Below are 15,890 nucleotides of genomic sequence, written 5' to 3'. Positions count from 1 at the left end.
TTTCAAGACTGCTTATCGCGCGCTCTTAATGATTTTTCACGAAACAAAGCCTGCTCGCAGTCTAGACCCGTCTAGGCTTTTTCCTGGTCTTTTTCCAGCCATAAGAATCAACAAAACGCAACAGCTGCTGTGCAGAATGTACCCTACCAGCCCTATCATGCTTTTCCTCCGAGTCAGTCAAGAATATCCTCACATAATCAAGAAAAGGTTTCGTGTCCTTTGAATGAGGTGCCCCATGAATAGAGTTGACCCAAAGGAGAGGTTTCACTGCACTTAAAACCGCTTTTTTTTTTCAAAGATTAAGGTTCACCAAGAACTGTCACACTGACCCTTGGTTCCTCATTGAGGCTTTGCATGTTTTGTGGATCAAAGTCCCTTTGTTATGGTCTATTGAAAGATAAAGAGACTATCTGAGAGTGAGATTATAACCTTTTAGTGCAGCACGGAAGATATTCTTCTTTCTTTCAGATTCTAACTCCTCGATTCATTAATCGCTATCAGAACAAGGCAAGGCTCCTGATAATGTTAACCCGGGTTTAAGGCCCAGTATCCAAATAAAAATTCTCCAAACTGATCTCCATACATTTCCTTAAATAATTAGTTGAGAGAATTTGTTTAAAGATCAAAGCATCTTTCTTCAAGTGATAATTATGAAATTCTTTTAACCTTAATTCTTTGTCATGTGTTGAGTATTGGGGGAAAATTGATGTTGGTCACACTGGAGACTTAAAGAGTTACTATCAAAATAGTGAAGACAAAGGTGGTTGTAGTCAGCTCTTGAGATCATTAAAGCCAAACAAAACTGACTGACTGCTTCGGATCGAAGTGGCTGAAGTGGAATTTGTCGGTAGCTCCTGACGGTGGTGTAACAGATCTGTCTAAAAGTGAACCGGTTGTGTTCATTGATAGAACCTTGGATTTTTTCCTAGAACAATAATTCCACGTGCCTCCCTAAAAAATTACGTCATTCACTGCAGATGAAGTTTAAACCTTAAAGCAGGCGATCATCGTTGTTCGTGGCTCCAGCACATGTGCATTCTTCTACTTAAAAATACTACAGCACCAACAGACTAGACGTGAAGACTGTTTTCAGAACAAACAAACAAAAGATATTAGGGATGTAAAAATACCTTCTTTTTTAAAGGCGGGTTAGGTCAAACGGTACCAAAACTCGCAGTTGGATGACTTTCAAGCCTACGTCATAAAAAAAGGTTGTTTTATATTTAACCGCACCGACTGAGGGGACTTTTGCCGTGGGTTCTTTGCAATGTTGAACATAATAAAAAGTTCCAAAATAAGTTTTCTGTTATACCCACAAAATACTTAGCCATGTCCATGGATTTTTGTTTTGTTTTGAGGGAAGGAGCCACACCCATTTTCCCGTCTGATGCTGTAATTTGAACTTACTTTTCAACACTGCTCGTTAACGTAATAGTATAGCGGGCACTAGAGGTCACTTTACATCTCATGATCTTTGTGTCCACGGGTTTCCTGTTTTGCTCACCCACTGAGACCCATGACAGCTGTCAATCTTCTTTAACAATGAATAAAACTCTAGTGAACGTAGGCGCGTGCCATAGAAAAGAATTATCGTTCTGGGACCGTACTATTACGCGCTGTGTCTTTTGCGTGTGTCACTTATTCATGAGAAGCTTTAAGCCCAAGAACCATGAAATTTCCTAGGTATGTTCACCTCTTAACTTTTACCTATTTTCGTTTTTCTTTATTTTTTCCTTTAAATTTTTTTTTTTTTACATTGACGGGTTTATTGTTTCATTGTCTCCTACTGGTTATTAGAAGCACGTTCGAGTAACTGACTTGCATCATGTGTGAATCTCATCGTAGATTTCTACCCTGTCTTCTGTTTCTGTTGTTTGCTGTTGTCATTTCTAGTTCAGGTACTTCTTGTCTTAATTGCTACTATGTAATTTTTCATGTAACAGCTTGATTATTACGTGGGAGTTTGTGATAGTAAACGCGCGTTCAGCTTGAGAGGAAGTCGAACATGATGTAGTCTTGTGCTCAAACCAGGTCATGAAATGTCAAATACAAAACCTAGCTCATAATCAGTTCAGTAAGTCTTCCTTTCTTTGTGTCCTATGATAGTTATTTCCTTCTGACTCCTGCTTTAGTAATCTCTTTAAGCGTTTTTAATAGCCACGGCGAAAAAATCACAATTCAAACTGATAAGGCGCATTCCTCTTTACAGCAGTAAACATACTGGTAACGAGATTTGTTTACATTACCAGTGCTGATAATTCCATCAGCCTGGGCAATGGAAAATCACTGAGATACATATCTCTGTATTTATGTGATATAGCGCGCTTACAGTCGAGATCACCGTCGATTGACGTCTTTGCAGAGTGTTACACATTTGTTTACAGAAAACGAATTAATGACATCGTCAGATCAACTAACAGGAAAACGATATTGGCCAAATGCTTCCTGATTTCACACATTACTGATATCTCAAAAGAAAGCAGACAGAATCTTAGCTTATGCTTGGTGGTATTTAATTCTATAAGCCCCCGACCTATTCAGTAACAACATTGCATACCGTTTCTCTAATGGACCCATTCACGTATATTATCACTGTCGGAATCACGGTGATGTCTCTTTTTCAACCAGCTTGGCGCCAAAGTTTTGTGTTCATCAAAGTGCTCAATTTAGATGTTTGAACCACGTGATTACATGACTGGACTAGCGCCCACAAATTGCACAGGAGTTTTCCTAACTCAGATATATTCGTTCAACAACAAATGACCGCTGAGTCAGTCTCCTCATTGGGTTATAGAGGGCGGTGATTTGTGATGACTGACCTAATGCGTACCGGAAATCCTGCTATAGTTACAATAGAAGGGTCCTTGAGGATTATTGACTTACAGTTATACGAAAAAGTGTTTTACAGCTGCATTTCTAGGTTGCTCGTTTTATGGGCTTTTCTTCTCAAAACGATTGGCTTGTCGTCAAAAATAAAAGAATCAAGACGTCGACAACTGAAAACTTTGAAAAGAAGAAAAATGCAGTGGTAGTGAAAAGAAAACCAGGAAGAGTGGAAGCCCTTGTTGGACAAAAGCAATTTTTCTTACTATGTAAAGGTTTTTAAGTTTGCTTAAGTGGTTGTTGTTTGTTTCTTTCTTTTTTGGCAGTAACCCAACTTGTAAATTTGAGATACATCTCTTGGTTGTACCGAACAAAAAAAAATCCATTAATTGGATTGTTTTATTCTGAGTCTAGCTTTCTTTTTAGCCGAGTGCTATTTTCAGGTGCTTTCTTGACCAGTTGACCTGAACTCAACATGATACACTAAGAGCACTTTACAAGTCTGACGCACAGTCTTCTTCAAAGGTCTTGTTAATTGGCAATTAATTGAGTCCTAAAAACAACTGCAATATATCCCAAATCCTACAGCTAAAACCTTTGTTAGTTACAAAGAAAACTAACCTGGAAGGAGTTCTTGATGCAAACTATAACACATTGATAACCTTATGAACACAAACAGGGAGATTGTCGCTTAAGCCGCTTGGAGAGTGCCATTGTTAAAATCAATAAGAACAGTCTTGGTTTTTATTTTTTTAAGTAAGTGAACTCAGATTTTATTATTTTGGAATCGCATCAATTCTAGTGAAAATTGCATTATATTGTAATACAATTACCGTTTCCCGTTGACCAGATGTGACACGCCATTTTTGAAATCCATTTTATATGATGTCGCGTGCCACTAAAACCCCAACGGCATTTTTTCAAAGCTTTCCTGTGAAACTTAGACTTAGAGAATTGAGGACTAAAGCAAATTAAAGTTCATGACGGTGCGTCTTTGATTTCAGTTATTCCGCCGACATGCGCTGGTCGCCCCTTTCACTCCCGCCAGATCAGAGCGAATAATGGCGTCCTGTAAGAATTTTGAGTCCAGTGGTGTGACCGGCATTCAATGAAACGATGAAATTTGGAAATTTGGTTGAATTCTGACTGTGCTCGTTTCTGGATGTGATGGAAGCGGTCATTTTTTTTACCCTTCAAATGCAGTATACTTTGGAGAGACTGGAGTTGCAGTGGACCTCCGATAAAATAGTAAAAAAAATTAAAAAGGAACCTCGATATAACGAAACCGCGTTATAGCGAACAAATTTTTTCATGCCCTTGGCCCTTCGTTAAATCGAAGTTCCACTGTACTTGCCTTGTTTATTACAATTCTTTAAACAGCAAAACTAGCGAACAAAACTAAAAAGACTGCACTAGCTATAGCTAAATGTTCAGTGCCGCTAATAACAACATGAAATACCTATGTACAGTATACAGCACAAAAGAAATGACCTAAACCACAGAAAGTATCGATATTTCGTCCTGTGAATATGTATTTTTTCCTTTTTAAAGAATATCACGAGAATCTGTTGAGCCTAAAATCGGCAAAAATATAATTATTCAGCCTAGGCCAAGAAAAAAATGTAGTCAGGCTTAATTCGTACACAAAAAATTGTTATCAAATTTGACCAGCAGAGCAAGTATTGGATCAGTAAATCCTGCCGAAATCCTGGACTTCCCGTGGTTTATAGACCTCTCCAAGAAGTTGTGTCAGTATAATTGCCCGTAGGTGCTTAATTTGTTTATACAAAAGATGAGTAAGCGTCTTCATTTGGAGAGTTAAGTTCTCAGTGGCATTTCCTCTGTAGCATCCGGCTCGATTGTCTTTTCAAAAAAAAAATCACCATCGCTTTCACCATGCAAAGTTGGTGTCCTTTGAACACTACCTGAGCGTGAAATACTCATTTAAATTCCTCCACGTTTATTTTTTGGGCATATTCTATAAAATCATCTCAGCGAAACCTGAAAATGGCGCTACTGACACTTATAATGATTCTAAACTTCCCATAAACGAAACCCTCTCCTCAACGATCCTTCTTCTTTCATCAAATTTACCTTGCTAGGGGTATTTCGGAATAATGACTTGTCAGTAGTAATAACAGAAGTCATTACTAAGATTTCTTGGAAAATTTATTATAACGAAGTTGTTAAAATAATTTTCAGCTTTCTCTTTGCTGTCAGCTCGAAGAATGACAAAACAACTCAAAAAGTAGCACTGAGCGTAAAACATACTTCAAAGTGCAAGTGAGCAGATCGTCCGAATATGTAAGACCAATAATTCACAAAATAGAGTAAATGCAAAAATTGAGTTTAAATTTCACTCAGTTTAGAAAACTTGTCAGCTCCTAAATTTGATCCATATTTTTGCAAGACAGTACGTGGCGGAATTTTTCCCCTTTTTTATTTTCATGATTAATTCCCAAGGTTATTTGGTAACAGTACTCAAAATTTTCAACAATTAATACTTAATAACATAAGGCGTCTCCAACGTGAGATTCTTGAGAAAAACATCCGATCTCTGATTTGTCGGGGTGACATTGACCTGTGATTGAGATGTCAATGATTTTGTCATCAACTGTTTTGGGTTACACTGACTAATTTTGCTGTGATTTAACTACTGATCTCTGTCAACACCAACTGCGAACGTGAATTGTCTCTTAAGTAATATTTTTTTTTTCACGAGAAAACTCATCTTCGTTCTCTTTACGGTTAGTGTTCCTGTTGCGAAGTTCTCTCAGGGAATTCAGGTCTTCCCATCTCCCCAAAATAGAACCAACATTTCTAAATATTTGCAAATGGATCAGGTCTGTGGTATAAACTAGGCGAAAACCACTTTGAGGATGTGCTATCAAATTATTATTATCTATTTAATTTATTTCATATTTGTTGAGTTTCGGGTAGTCGGCCGTCTTATTCATCTCCAATTAAGTGTCTGCATTGCTAAATAGCCCGCTGATGCGAGACAAAAAAAACATGATCAGACTATACAAAGTACCATGTTAATCCTGGATCAGTTTCTTATACATCAGATCACCGTGATTACAGATTGTTGCCATCAAACTTCAGCGAAAATCACGGAGCTTATTAACTGGCACGATCTTTGTTTGAATCAATGCGAATCGATCACACAATAGCTTGACTGCGACTTGAGGTTGCCACAACAAAGGACTTTTTCGAAACTCTTATAAAAAGTGTGCACTCCGTCCCGCCAGGCTGGAATGCGTGCACAGTGCATATAATCCTCTCTTGTGATTAAATATCCCCTAGAGTACCCCCGGAAGGGCTTACTCCCTGTAATGGAATATACTCCGAGGCTCAGTCTAGAAAGGGAGCCCAGTGAAGGAAAAAGGAGAAAGATATCTCCAAGTCGTAGGATACTAACTACTAATCCGTAGACAATATTAAAAAGCGATACCAAATGATCTTTTTATCACTTATTTTTCACCTCCAGTGAAAGGGGAAATTCATTGCAACAAAAAGATTTGCCTGGCACTTTATTCTGGTCAATAATTTACACTGTTTGTTACTACAGATCGAACCTTATAATCTGTAATTTTAGGCGCTGTGAAGTGTGGTGGAAATCGCTCTGGCTTCTTTGGCGTTATCAAGTCCCCAAACTTTCCTAACACGTACCCCAATAATGTCCACTGTGTGTGGAACATAACAGTCCCCAAAGGTCATCGAATAAGGATACGCTTTACAGTAATCGACATCGAGTTCTTCTTCCAGTGTGATTACGACTGGCTCTCTTTGCGCTCTGGTAATAGCACGCTGGGACGATTTTGCGGTTCCAAACACAAGACAATAAACAAACATCATAGCAAACTCCCTAAGGAGTATGTTATCTCGCCAACCAACGAATGTACCATTACATTTCACTCGGACTACTCTAACGAGGAATCATATGCTGGCTTTAGAGCGCATTATATCGCTGTTGGTAAGATTCTGTGACTCTAGTTATTACAGTAATTAAGCCCCTTCCCTCAAAGAATTCACCCCCCGCTAATAAGCCACCCCCCTTCCCGTTTTTAGGGAAAGAGAGTTATTAAGCCCCCTTCCCTAGCCTGAGTATCAGGCCTTCCTAAGGGGCTAGGGGAGAGGAGATTTCAGCTCTCTCCCTTTTTCGCCTACATCTTTCCCCTTTTCCCCAGAAACGCCTGATACTCAGGCTACCCCTTCCCATCCCCCTTTATCTTGAATGATAAACTGTAACACTCCACGTGGATTGATCCGATATGATTTATTCACTTGCTGAAAGTTCGGATTTGTTTTTCCTCTTTTCTTAGTTCTATCCTTTACTGATCACTGCGTAATTAGGACCAATAAAAGTTAACCAGTTAATAGACATCAATGGCATTTATACAACCCCAGTAGGATCCTTCGCCGTTACCTTACTTCTTGAATGCATACTGTAAATCCTCTATTAAGCTCCCCCTCACAAATAAGCCCTCCCTTTTCAGGGGAAGAAAGTTAAGAAGCTCCCCCTCTCAAATAACCCCCCCCCCCCTCCCTTCCCCTTGTTTTTATTATTCACTAATAAATTATAGACTGTATTAATCAATCACGACTGTAAATCTTCGTTTGACTGATCTGGGATGGTTTATTCACCAGCTGGAAGTTCGGATTTGATTTTGGTCCTCGGATGCATGACCTCCATCCAACTTCTTGTACTTTAGCTTTTCCACTTTGAATTCCAGTCCTTTATGGAGTACTGATACCATCGTCTTTGCGAAATTGAATAAGCTCCCCTTTCGCAACTAAGCCCCCCGTCTCTATTAAACCGCCCCCCTCAAATGTGCTTGAAATGAATAAGCCCCCCGTGGGGGAGGGGGGAGGGGGTCTCAATAGAGGATTTACTGTAGTCCATTCACTTAGAAACACAAATCTCTTCAACTGATCCGGCACTTGCATGTGCCAGCTGTTCAGTGCGGCGTTGATCACGTGTTGTTTGTTTATATTGATGTCAAAATAACAACATTAATATACAACATACAAAATAAATAAATGAATAAATAGCAAAAAATCATTTGTTGTTATTGCAGATGAAGATGAATGTAAAAGCGAGAATGGCGGCTGTGATCACTACTGTCACAATTACATCGGCGGCCATTACTGTTCTTGTCGTCTCGGATACAGACTTCAGCCTGATGGCAAGTCATGCCATTGTAAGCAGATATATTTCATCGCGTTTTACTTTTAAAATAACTCTTAGCTTTTTTTTCTTCTTCTTCTTTTTTGCCGAGGTTTTGTTTTGTTTTGTTTGTTTGCTTCGATATTACCTGTAATAACGTATCAAATGACCTTGAATTTCTAGGGAGGACTGATTGGACAGCATTCTAACTATAAGAGTTAATTTTCCAGTGTAAAACCTTACTTTCGAAATGTAATGAAACTTTCTCTTCAAGTAACTTGAAAAGTTTGAAAATTTCGTTTTTTATGATAATAAACTGACATCTTTGAAAGAGCCAGAGTAGCAGAAAACAGCTTGCATTCCTGCCAAGCATTTTGTTGTCGTTTTTGCTGTTTGTTTTCAGTATCCTGACCCGACGTTACCTTGTCCTCTTTTTATATTTCAGTCATCTGCAACAACCAGATCATTCAATCTAGAAGAGGAGAAATAACATCTCCAGAATATCCGCAGAAATACCCCAAAAACTCCGATTGTGATTGGACAATAACCGTGGAGAAAGGATATCAGATAACGCTAACTTTCCTCGAGGTATGATTCTTATAGTTTTGCACATTCCCTTCGAAATGATCGATAGAAGAGCCATTTTTTATGGTTCTTGATCGATACTATTGGTGGAAAAATAATCGAAAAAACTTGTTAAAACTGCAACAATAGCTTTTCCATCTGGCAAGTAAATTCGTCGTCAGATTTCATCACTCAATTCTACTGTTCACGTACATGAGCAAAAGTAACTATCTCAGGGAATTAAAAAAAACGTAAAATTTGCTCTTAAGAACGGTGCTTTACATTCGGGAATCCCCAAATTTTACCTCTTGATTTTTATTTAGAGGAATCATCAGCCTCTTAAACATTCCTTACTCCCCTAGCATAGTCATTAAAGCGGGAGCAAAAAGAAGTGTCCGCATTAAAAAGGTGTCTGTATTACCTAGGCACGGACTGTATAACGTTTGTCATCTTTGGGACCAAGAAAAGTGTTGTAAGGAGAACTGCAAGGTAGTTGAAAAAACCTAGAGCGGACAGGACCGAACCGGACCTATCCTAGGCTCAGGAGTACTGCGGGCGCATCGAGACACCCACGGCTGGAGACTGAGCTTAGACCTATCCCTAACCCTCCCCCCCCCCCCCCCCCTCCTTGGGGAGTACTCCCTTATATAAGCCATATAGGTATGAACAGCTCCAAAGGGTATGGTGTTTTCGCCGTTTTGGTCTGAAAATGGGTATAGACTGGCCATTTTGGTCTGGAATTTGGTATGGTTTTCGAGGGAACTGCGGGAGTGTATGAACGTATTTATCATTTTAAGTCCAAATGTTTTGAATACCTGAGAAAGAAAAATATGCGAATTCGAAATGGATTTTGTGAAATCGCTTCTGTTAGCGTTCTAATCCAAGTAATGATAACATAATTTCTTAGAGCCCAGGTCTGAAAAGGGGTATGGATTTTAGAGGCCAGGTCTGACAAAAGGTGTGAAAAATAACATTTTTGTGTCTGAAATAGGGTCAGGATTTGGACAACCGGGAAGCACACCCCCCCCCCCCCCCCCCACGGGCCCTAACCTTTCGTCATTTAGTAAGTTGCCGTGGTTGATCTACTCCTGTCCTAGCCGGATTTTTCCTGATACTTGAGGTTAGACTGTTCATGCGCTTTATCTTACATCGAGTCACCTCTTTATTTAGTTTGACATAGAGGAACATCCCGATGTCGTTTGCCCTTACGATTACCTAAAAGTAAACGCTGGTCAGAAGAGAAAGTACGGTCCTTACTGCGGCAAAAAGCTTCCACGGAACATCACCTCATCCGGGAACTACATTCACATCGAATTTGTATCTGATGATTCGGGAAATTACAGAGGATTTAAAGCCTTCTATGACACACACGGTACGTAAAACGATGTTTTTAGTAATTAAAGGTCTTCTCGTTTTTTACACTCCGGTGCAAACTTTGTTCTCTTATTATTAGAAAGTAATTTTTAATAGTGCTGTGCTATTATCATGTTCAAAAATGTTTTTTGCGAGTGATTGTTCAGTATTTCTGCGTGTTTTAGCCATCTTTGATTTTACAGCCAAAGGGTATCATTGTCTTTTTATCACCAGGAATTCGGTGTCCTCCTTTAACCGCACCGGATCACGGGAATATGACAGGAGACGATTTTACGTTCAAACAAACTGTGGCATTTGCATGCAATGAAGGCTATCTTCTGACAGGCTCGGCCGTGAGAGAATGTAAAAACACCGGAGACTGGGACGGAACTCCACCCGTCTGCAAACGTATGTTAAATTGAGAGCTTGTTTTAAAAGTTCTGACCTTTATCTAGCAAGTTTGAGTTATTTATGTGTTTGTTACGTCGCGTTGGAACAATGACTACAACCAGCTTTTCGGAGCCGCCCCTAAGTTAAAAAAGAAAACAAAACAAAACAAAACAAACAAAAAAACAAAGAACAGAAAAAAAACAGGGAGGAAAGCAGGCAAGAACAATTTCAATTTTTTTGGCGTTGAAAATTAAAAGGCTACGATAAGATTGTCCATTTTAAGCACCTATCTTTCAATACGAAATGTCAGACATGAGGAATGATATCAGGGACGCTTTAAAGAATTCAGGAATACCGGTTTTTAATTTGTGGCCATATATAACAGACTCGATTTGAGTGCTTTTGTTTCTTCCCTTCAAATAGCGGTGAACTGTGGACACCCGGGAAAACCACGTCATGGGAATATAACTGAGAGTGGATTTACCTACCAAAAGGTTGTAAGTTTCTCCTGCAATAAGTATTTTGAGCTTCAAGGAGACAGAACACGGCAGTGTCAAGCAGATGGGATATGGTCTGGAGAGCAACCGAAATGTATTGCAAGTAAGTTGCTGGAATGGGTCTGGAATCTTGATCTAAAAAAAATTACGTTCTCTGTTTTAAAAAGTGGAGTTGTCAGGAGATATTGATAAGCCCAGTTGCGTATTGCTTGTACGCCTGGGGCAGAGAAGTCCCGTATGGTTTGAATCTCATCGGGAGATTTGAGAAAAAGGGATCGGGAAAAATCGGAAATATTTTGCGGTGTGTATTTATTTTATCTTTATTCTTGGTTTGCAACCACGAGACAAGGCGGCCATGTTGGGGTCATTACTGACAATATAATTTTTTCACGAAGAATTAAATGAAAATTGAGTTTTGTTCCCAGGGGAGAAAAATGCTTTTGTTCTTGACCGCCAACAGAGTCGCCTTGACGTCTCGTGCAAACCAGCAATACTAGGCCGCTTCTGTTGCCATCTTTTGTGTTTGCAGATTATAAATTAAGTCTTTGAAGGACATGTTTGTTCCGTTCAGTGGCGAATCTATCTCTTGGCACCTCACCAAACATTCTGGCTTTAACCTAGACCAGTCTCTCTTTTTCTTCAGAATTAGTGCGGGGAGTGCAAACGCGCGCCATCAATCACACGCCTTGTCATGTTCGTGTTTCGCGCGTTTTGCTCAACGGACTGAAAAACGAGAGACTGCTCGTAGTCTAGCTGTAACCCGACGAATAAATTTCTCTCCATTTAATTTCAGCGTGTGGAGAAGTGAATCACTTCAATACTACAAGTGATGTTTGTCGAAAGAGGATTGTTGGTGGACAGGACGCGCGCAAGGGCTCTTATCCTTGGCATGTTCTTGTAATGAAGAATAATCTGATCGCTTGTGGTGGAAGCCTGCTGAATGAACGATGGGTCTTGACAGGTTTGTAACTAAAATAATAAAATAATAATAATAATTATTATTATTACTACTACTACTACTACTACTACTACTACTACTAATAATAATAATAATAATGATAATTATTATTATTATTATTGTTATTATTATTATCATCATCATCATTATAGGGTTAACAACAACGATTATGATAACAATAATATTATTATCATTAATGATAATGATTATGTTGATGATGATGATGATGATGATAGCGGCTTTCTGAAAGTCTATGCTCACGTTAGGGACCAATTGTGGCGTGACTCATCGACAACCTCCCATAATTGGCTTTCAAATTTTGCCAATTCAATATATATTTCTCGTACAAAAGGTGGGACAGAACTCTATGTTGTTTTGCCAGCTTTTACCGTCTAACTCCGAAAATTATGACCGCCTGAAACATTTTAACAAAGATCCAGGACACGCAAACAAGCCACAAAGGCACAAAATAACAACCGTTCTCTCGTCTGACTTGCTTTCTCCTTGCAACGCAATAATATTTCAGAAATATTTCTGGTTTTCACGGTTTTGCGAGTTTCACAGTGAGCCAAACCCATCCATAGTCCTTTGATAGCTAATTCCTAACTTATGCCTTATTTTTCCTAGCTGCCCACTGCGTGAGAGACAGATCGAGTGGTATTGTAAGTCTTTCCGTTTTGAAGATATTTGCTGGCCTTCACCAGATCCGCAAACTAAACGACAGTCACGTGCAGAGAAGAAAAGTAGTTCAAATTATAAGTCACAAGAATTTTGATTTCCGTCTGTTTGCTTCTGACCTGGCCCTTTTGAAGCTGGATCGTGAAGTCAGAATATCACACTATGTTAAGCCTGTATGTCTGCCAGAAGGACAGTAAGTTATTTTACAAGCTTTATAAAGATTGGAAACTGATAGCTATCATAGTTGCAGAATTTACAAGGGGCCACAAAGCAAGTACACGCATGCGCAATAGAGCTTTTTTGCAACGGTGACGACGACGGCGACAAAAACGCCAAAAAAGCTATGCGTTTTATCACAAAACAACAACTTTGCACGTGCTTCACACTCTTAGATACATTTCTTGCCTTCCTTGGACGACTACGACGTTGATTAAGCTCCCTAGTGACTTACCCAGGTAAAAAGCATGAAATTTTGGCGATGCAACCTAAGTATCCATTTATTTGTTAACCTACTTGAGCGCTCTGAAGAACTCGCTTGAAAGAAAGGGTTCGTGTGTTAACGTTCCTGGACGAATTGAATTTTGACTCAGAGTTGTTCATTGAGAAGAGAGAAAAATTGCACTTACTGGAGAAAAACATCTCAGATGGCCAAGGGTATTGAAACCCGGCAACATTAATGGGTAGTGAGTGTTTTAACCACTGCGCAAACCTTCCTCCCCAGTTACTTAAGTTACGGTTTGTTATGCGAGACTAACTGAAGTATCTTTGTTGCTTGGAAAGAAATTCTTTGATGGGAGGGATTTTGGTTTTCCCAACAGTAGGATGTTTGCATTATTATAATTAGTAGATCTAACTTTCTCCACATTTTACTCAGGGGCGGATCCAGGTATTTTTTATTAGGGCGGGTCCAAACTTTGGTTCAGAAAGGATTGTTGAACTTTTTTGTGGCTAATTGCTTCTCCCTCACTCCCCCACACCCCCTCCCACCAAACGTGGTTGCACGTTATAATTCCTTGGCCCTTACCTTGTACTTCAATTCTACTCGTAAAGGATGCATCCTTGGAATTTAGTTTAGTGACAAAATGCAACGCACGTTTCATTAAAAAAATCAGCCAGTTAAAAAATGATATACGATCCTGTCGATGAAAGAATTTCAGTCTCAAACAAGCGTCAGGTCTGATAGGGGGCGGGGGGGGGGGGAAATCCGTACCCCCCAGACCCTCCCCCTGGATCCGCCACTGTTACTAAATTTCACAGTACATCGTCTTATTTGTAACCACCATAGGCAGAAGAGTCTCTTTGACCCTGGAAAATTTGGACGAGTGGTAGGATGGGGCTACAAAGTAAGCAAGAGCTCATTTGGGCAGTTTGCCAACACCTTGAAAGAGATCTGCATCCCCACCATCAGAAATGACGTATGCAAGGCGGCGTTTAAAGACGAAGGTCACAAAGTGACACCACAAATGCTCTGTGCAGGGGAAGCCTCAGGTGGCAAAGACTCCTGTCAAGGGGACTCTGGGGGTGGATTTGTCTTCCAAGATCCTGTCGTCAAGAAGTGGGTTCTGGGTGGGGTCGTCAGCTGGGGCAGTAACTTTGGATGCGGCTTACGAAACAAGTATGGAGTGTATGTCCGCATTACTGAGTTCGTCCCTTGGATTAAGAAGCAAATGTTCTAGTGCCTCTCTTGTGCCCGAACCTTATGTTAAAATTAATAGTAACTAAGTTTAAGTTTCATTTTATGACGTTATGTAACATGCGCGGTCAACTTCGTAATACGCAGGCGCCAGGATTATCCGTGGGCGAGAAAACAAGAAGTAGTCTAAGAAGGTTGTGAATCAGTGTTTCATTTTTTCTTACCTTAAACCTCACACTTATATCATAGCTTGGCAGTCTAGAAATATGTGGGTTTTATTGTTTGATGCCGGGTTAATTAAGTTTAAACGTCCCTGTTAGGGCGTTGTATATGAGGCTAAGAGCCTCTGTATGTCGCAATTGCTTTGCATTCAATCTCTACTACGCGAACAGGTGTTTATATAGTTGTAAAATTTAACAAATCATTATATAGGAGAAATGTTAACCATTTCCTGATCAATTTTTTATTTTTAAAACAATGGGAAATGTTACCAAGGCTATTTCGGGAAAGAAGCGTATATTCAGGTGTAGAATACTTTTGCCTCTGTAGCTTATGCTTGTAAATACAACTGATTTTTAAGTCTCTGTCACGGATATTGTTTACTTAAGAGATAGGCATCCCCTCTGTCTTTTACCTTATTTAGTTTGGGTGGTTGGTTTTCACTGGAATACTTCTGTACAATAGATAGGTGCGAACTCCTAGAAACCTCTACTTCTTTTTCAGATTTGAACGCCCCTGAAACTTTGCGACGCCGAGCAGAAAGGTTTTGTGAAAAGCATCTTTTGACAAAAGTTCACTCGTCAGTTGCGAGTTAAGGCTCTCAACAGGGTTGATCTACTTGGAAACTTTCCATAAGTTACACCTGCTTATGCTGCGTTCACACAAACAACTCAGTTAATTTACAGTGTACAGAACCAGTGCGCTGCGTTCACACACACAATTTCGTAAATTTACAGTGTACAGTGCCAGAGCGTCTATTTCTCGTGGGAAGGTAACTGTAGCCTTATGTGTCGTCTTTTAATTCATTAAATTCCTCACTTTACCTTTTTAAACTGATGATTTACAGTGTTTTAATACAAGATGTCCAAGAATGTATGTTGAACAATGAGCTTTTGTCAACATTTAGTTTCGAGAGGATGAACGTCAAAAGGTTGGAAAAAAAAACTTAGTTTGGAAACTAACTTCTTGCGGTTAAATTTATCATGACTACGTTACCATAACGCTTGAGCTTTAATAAGAAACCCACAAATTAGACGAGTTAGAATAAGCGCACCCATTCACGCAAGAACAAGTTTGCTGTTACAGGGGCGGATCCAGGATTTTTTTTAAGGGGGGGGGGTGCACTCGTCTCTTGCTCTACTTCAACACCAATAAACCACATAGTTTTTTTTTTTGGCAGAATACCAGTTGTATTAGAAAATCGCAGGTCATTTCAGGGGGGGGGGGGGGGGTGCGCACCCCCTGCACCCTACCCCTTGATCCGCCCCTGTGTTAGAACAATCAGGTACTTCATGGATGTAACCCAGAAACTTTCTTTACTGTGTAACAGTAGAGGCCTTCAAATACCTTTTGTTCCAAATCTCTTCCTTGACTTTCGTAGAATGGCACTCCTGATTTGTTTTGCAACCATGGTGATAGGAAAAAAAGTAGCAAACGCATTTGAGTGTGTATCGGGCCTCCGTGATATATATCTTTCTGGGAAAGACTTGGTAGCTTTATTAAGCGTGTGCAAACATTAATCTTGTTTCTGTTAAAGCTCTTTTTGCAATAAATGTAGTAGCGTTTTGTTATGATAATAAATTTATTTTCCATCATTCTAAAGTT

General features: G+C 39.6%; 1 protein-coding gene across 2 annotated transcripts; it reads left to right on the top strand.

Annotated features, from left to right (window-relative positions):
* Positions 1-1,558: 1,558 nt before the first annotated feature.
* Positions 1,559-14,534, top strand: LOC140941465 (mannan-binding lectin serine protease 1-like). 2 transcript variants are annotated; one of them, XM_073390471.1, is made up of 11 exons: positions 1,559-1,683; positions 1,846-1,898; positions 6,422-6,799; positions 7,905-8,027; positions 8,439-8,581; positions 9,728-9,929; positions 10,145-10,318; positions 10,724-10,900; positions 11,591-11,758; positions 12,383-12,626; positions 13,719-14,534. In XM_073390471.1, the coding sequence occupies exons 1-11, from the start codon at positions 1,670-1,672 to the stop codon at positions 14,107-14,109; spliced, it is 2,067 nt and encodes a 688-aa protein (XP_073246572.1). In that variant the 5' UTR covers positions 1,559-1,669; the 3' UTR covers positions 14,110-14,534. The 2 variants fall into 2 exon arrangements, with proteins under 2 accessions (XP_073246572.1, XP_073246564.1); XM_073390463.1 differs by having other exon boundaries at positions 1,574-1,683; positions 1,798-1,898.
* Positions 14,535-15,890: the final 1,356 nt, after the last annotated feature.

Source organism: Porites lutea, chromosome 1, assembly GCF_958299795.1.
Source record: "Porites lutea chromosome 1, jaPorLute2.1, whole genome shotgun sequence".
Classification (NCBI taxonomy): domain Eukaryota; kingdom Metazoa; phylum Cnidaria; class Anthozoa; order Scleractinia; family Poritidae; genus Porites; species Porites lutea.
This window is presented reverse-complemented; position numbering and strand designations above follow the sequence as displayed.

Bases quoted from the DNA above. Each gene is read 5' to 3' on its own strand.
- LOC140941465 (XM_073390463.1), top strand. From the start codon at position 1,826: ATGTGTGAATCTCATCGTAGATTTCTACCCTGTCTTCTGTTTCTGTTG. The intron at 8,582-9,727 runs GTATGATTCTTA...CTCTTTATTTAG, and splicing joins TAACGCTAACTTTCCTCGAG to TTTGACATAGAGGAACATCC. The intron at 10,901-11,590 runs GTAAGTTGCTGG...ATTTAATTTCAG, and splicing joins GCAACCGAAATGTATTGCAA to CGTGTGGAGAAGTGAATCAC.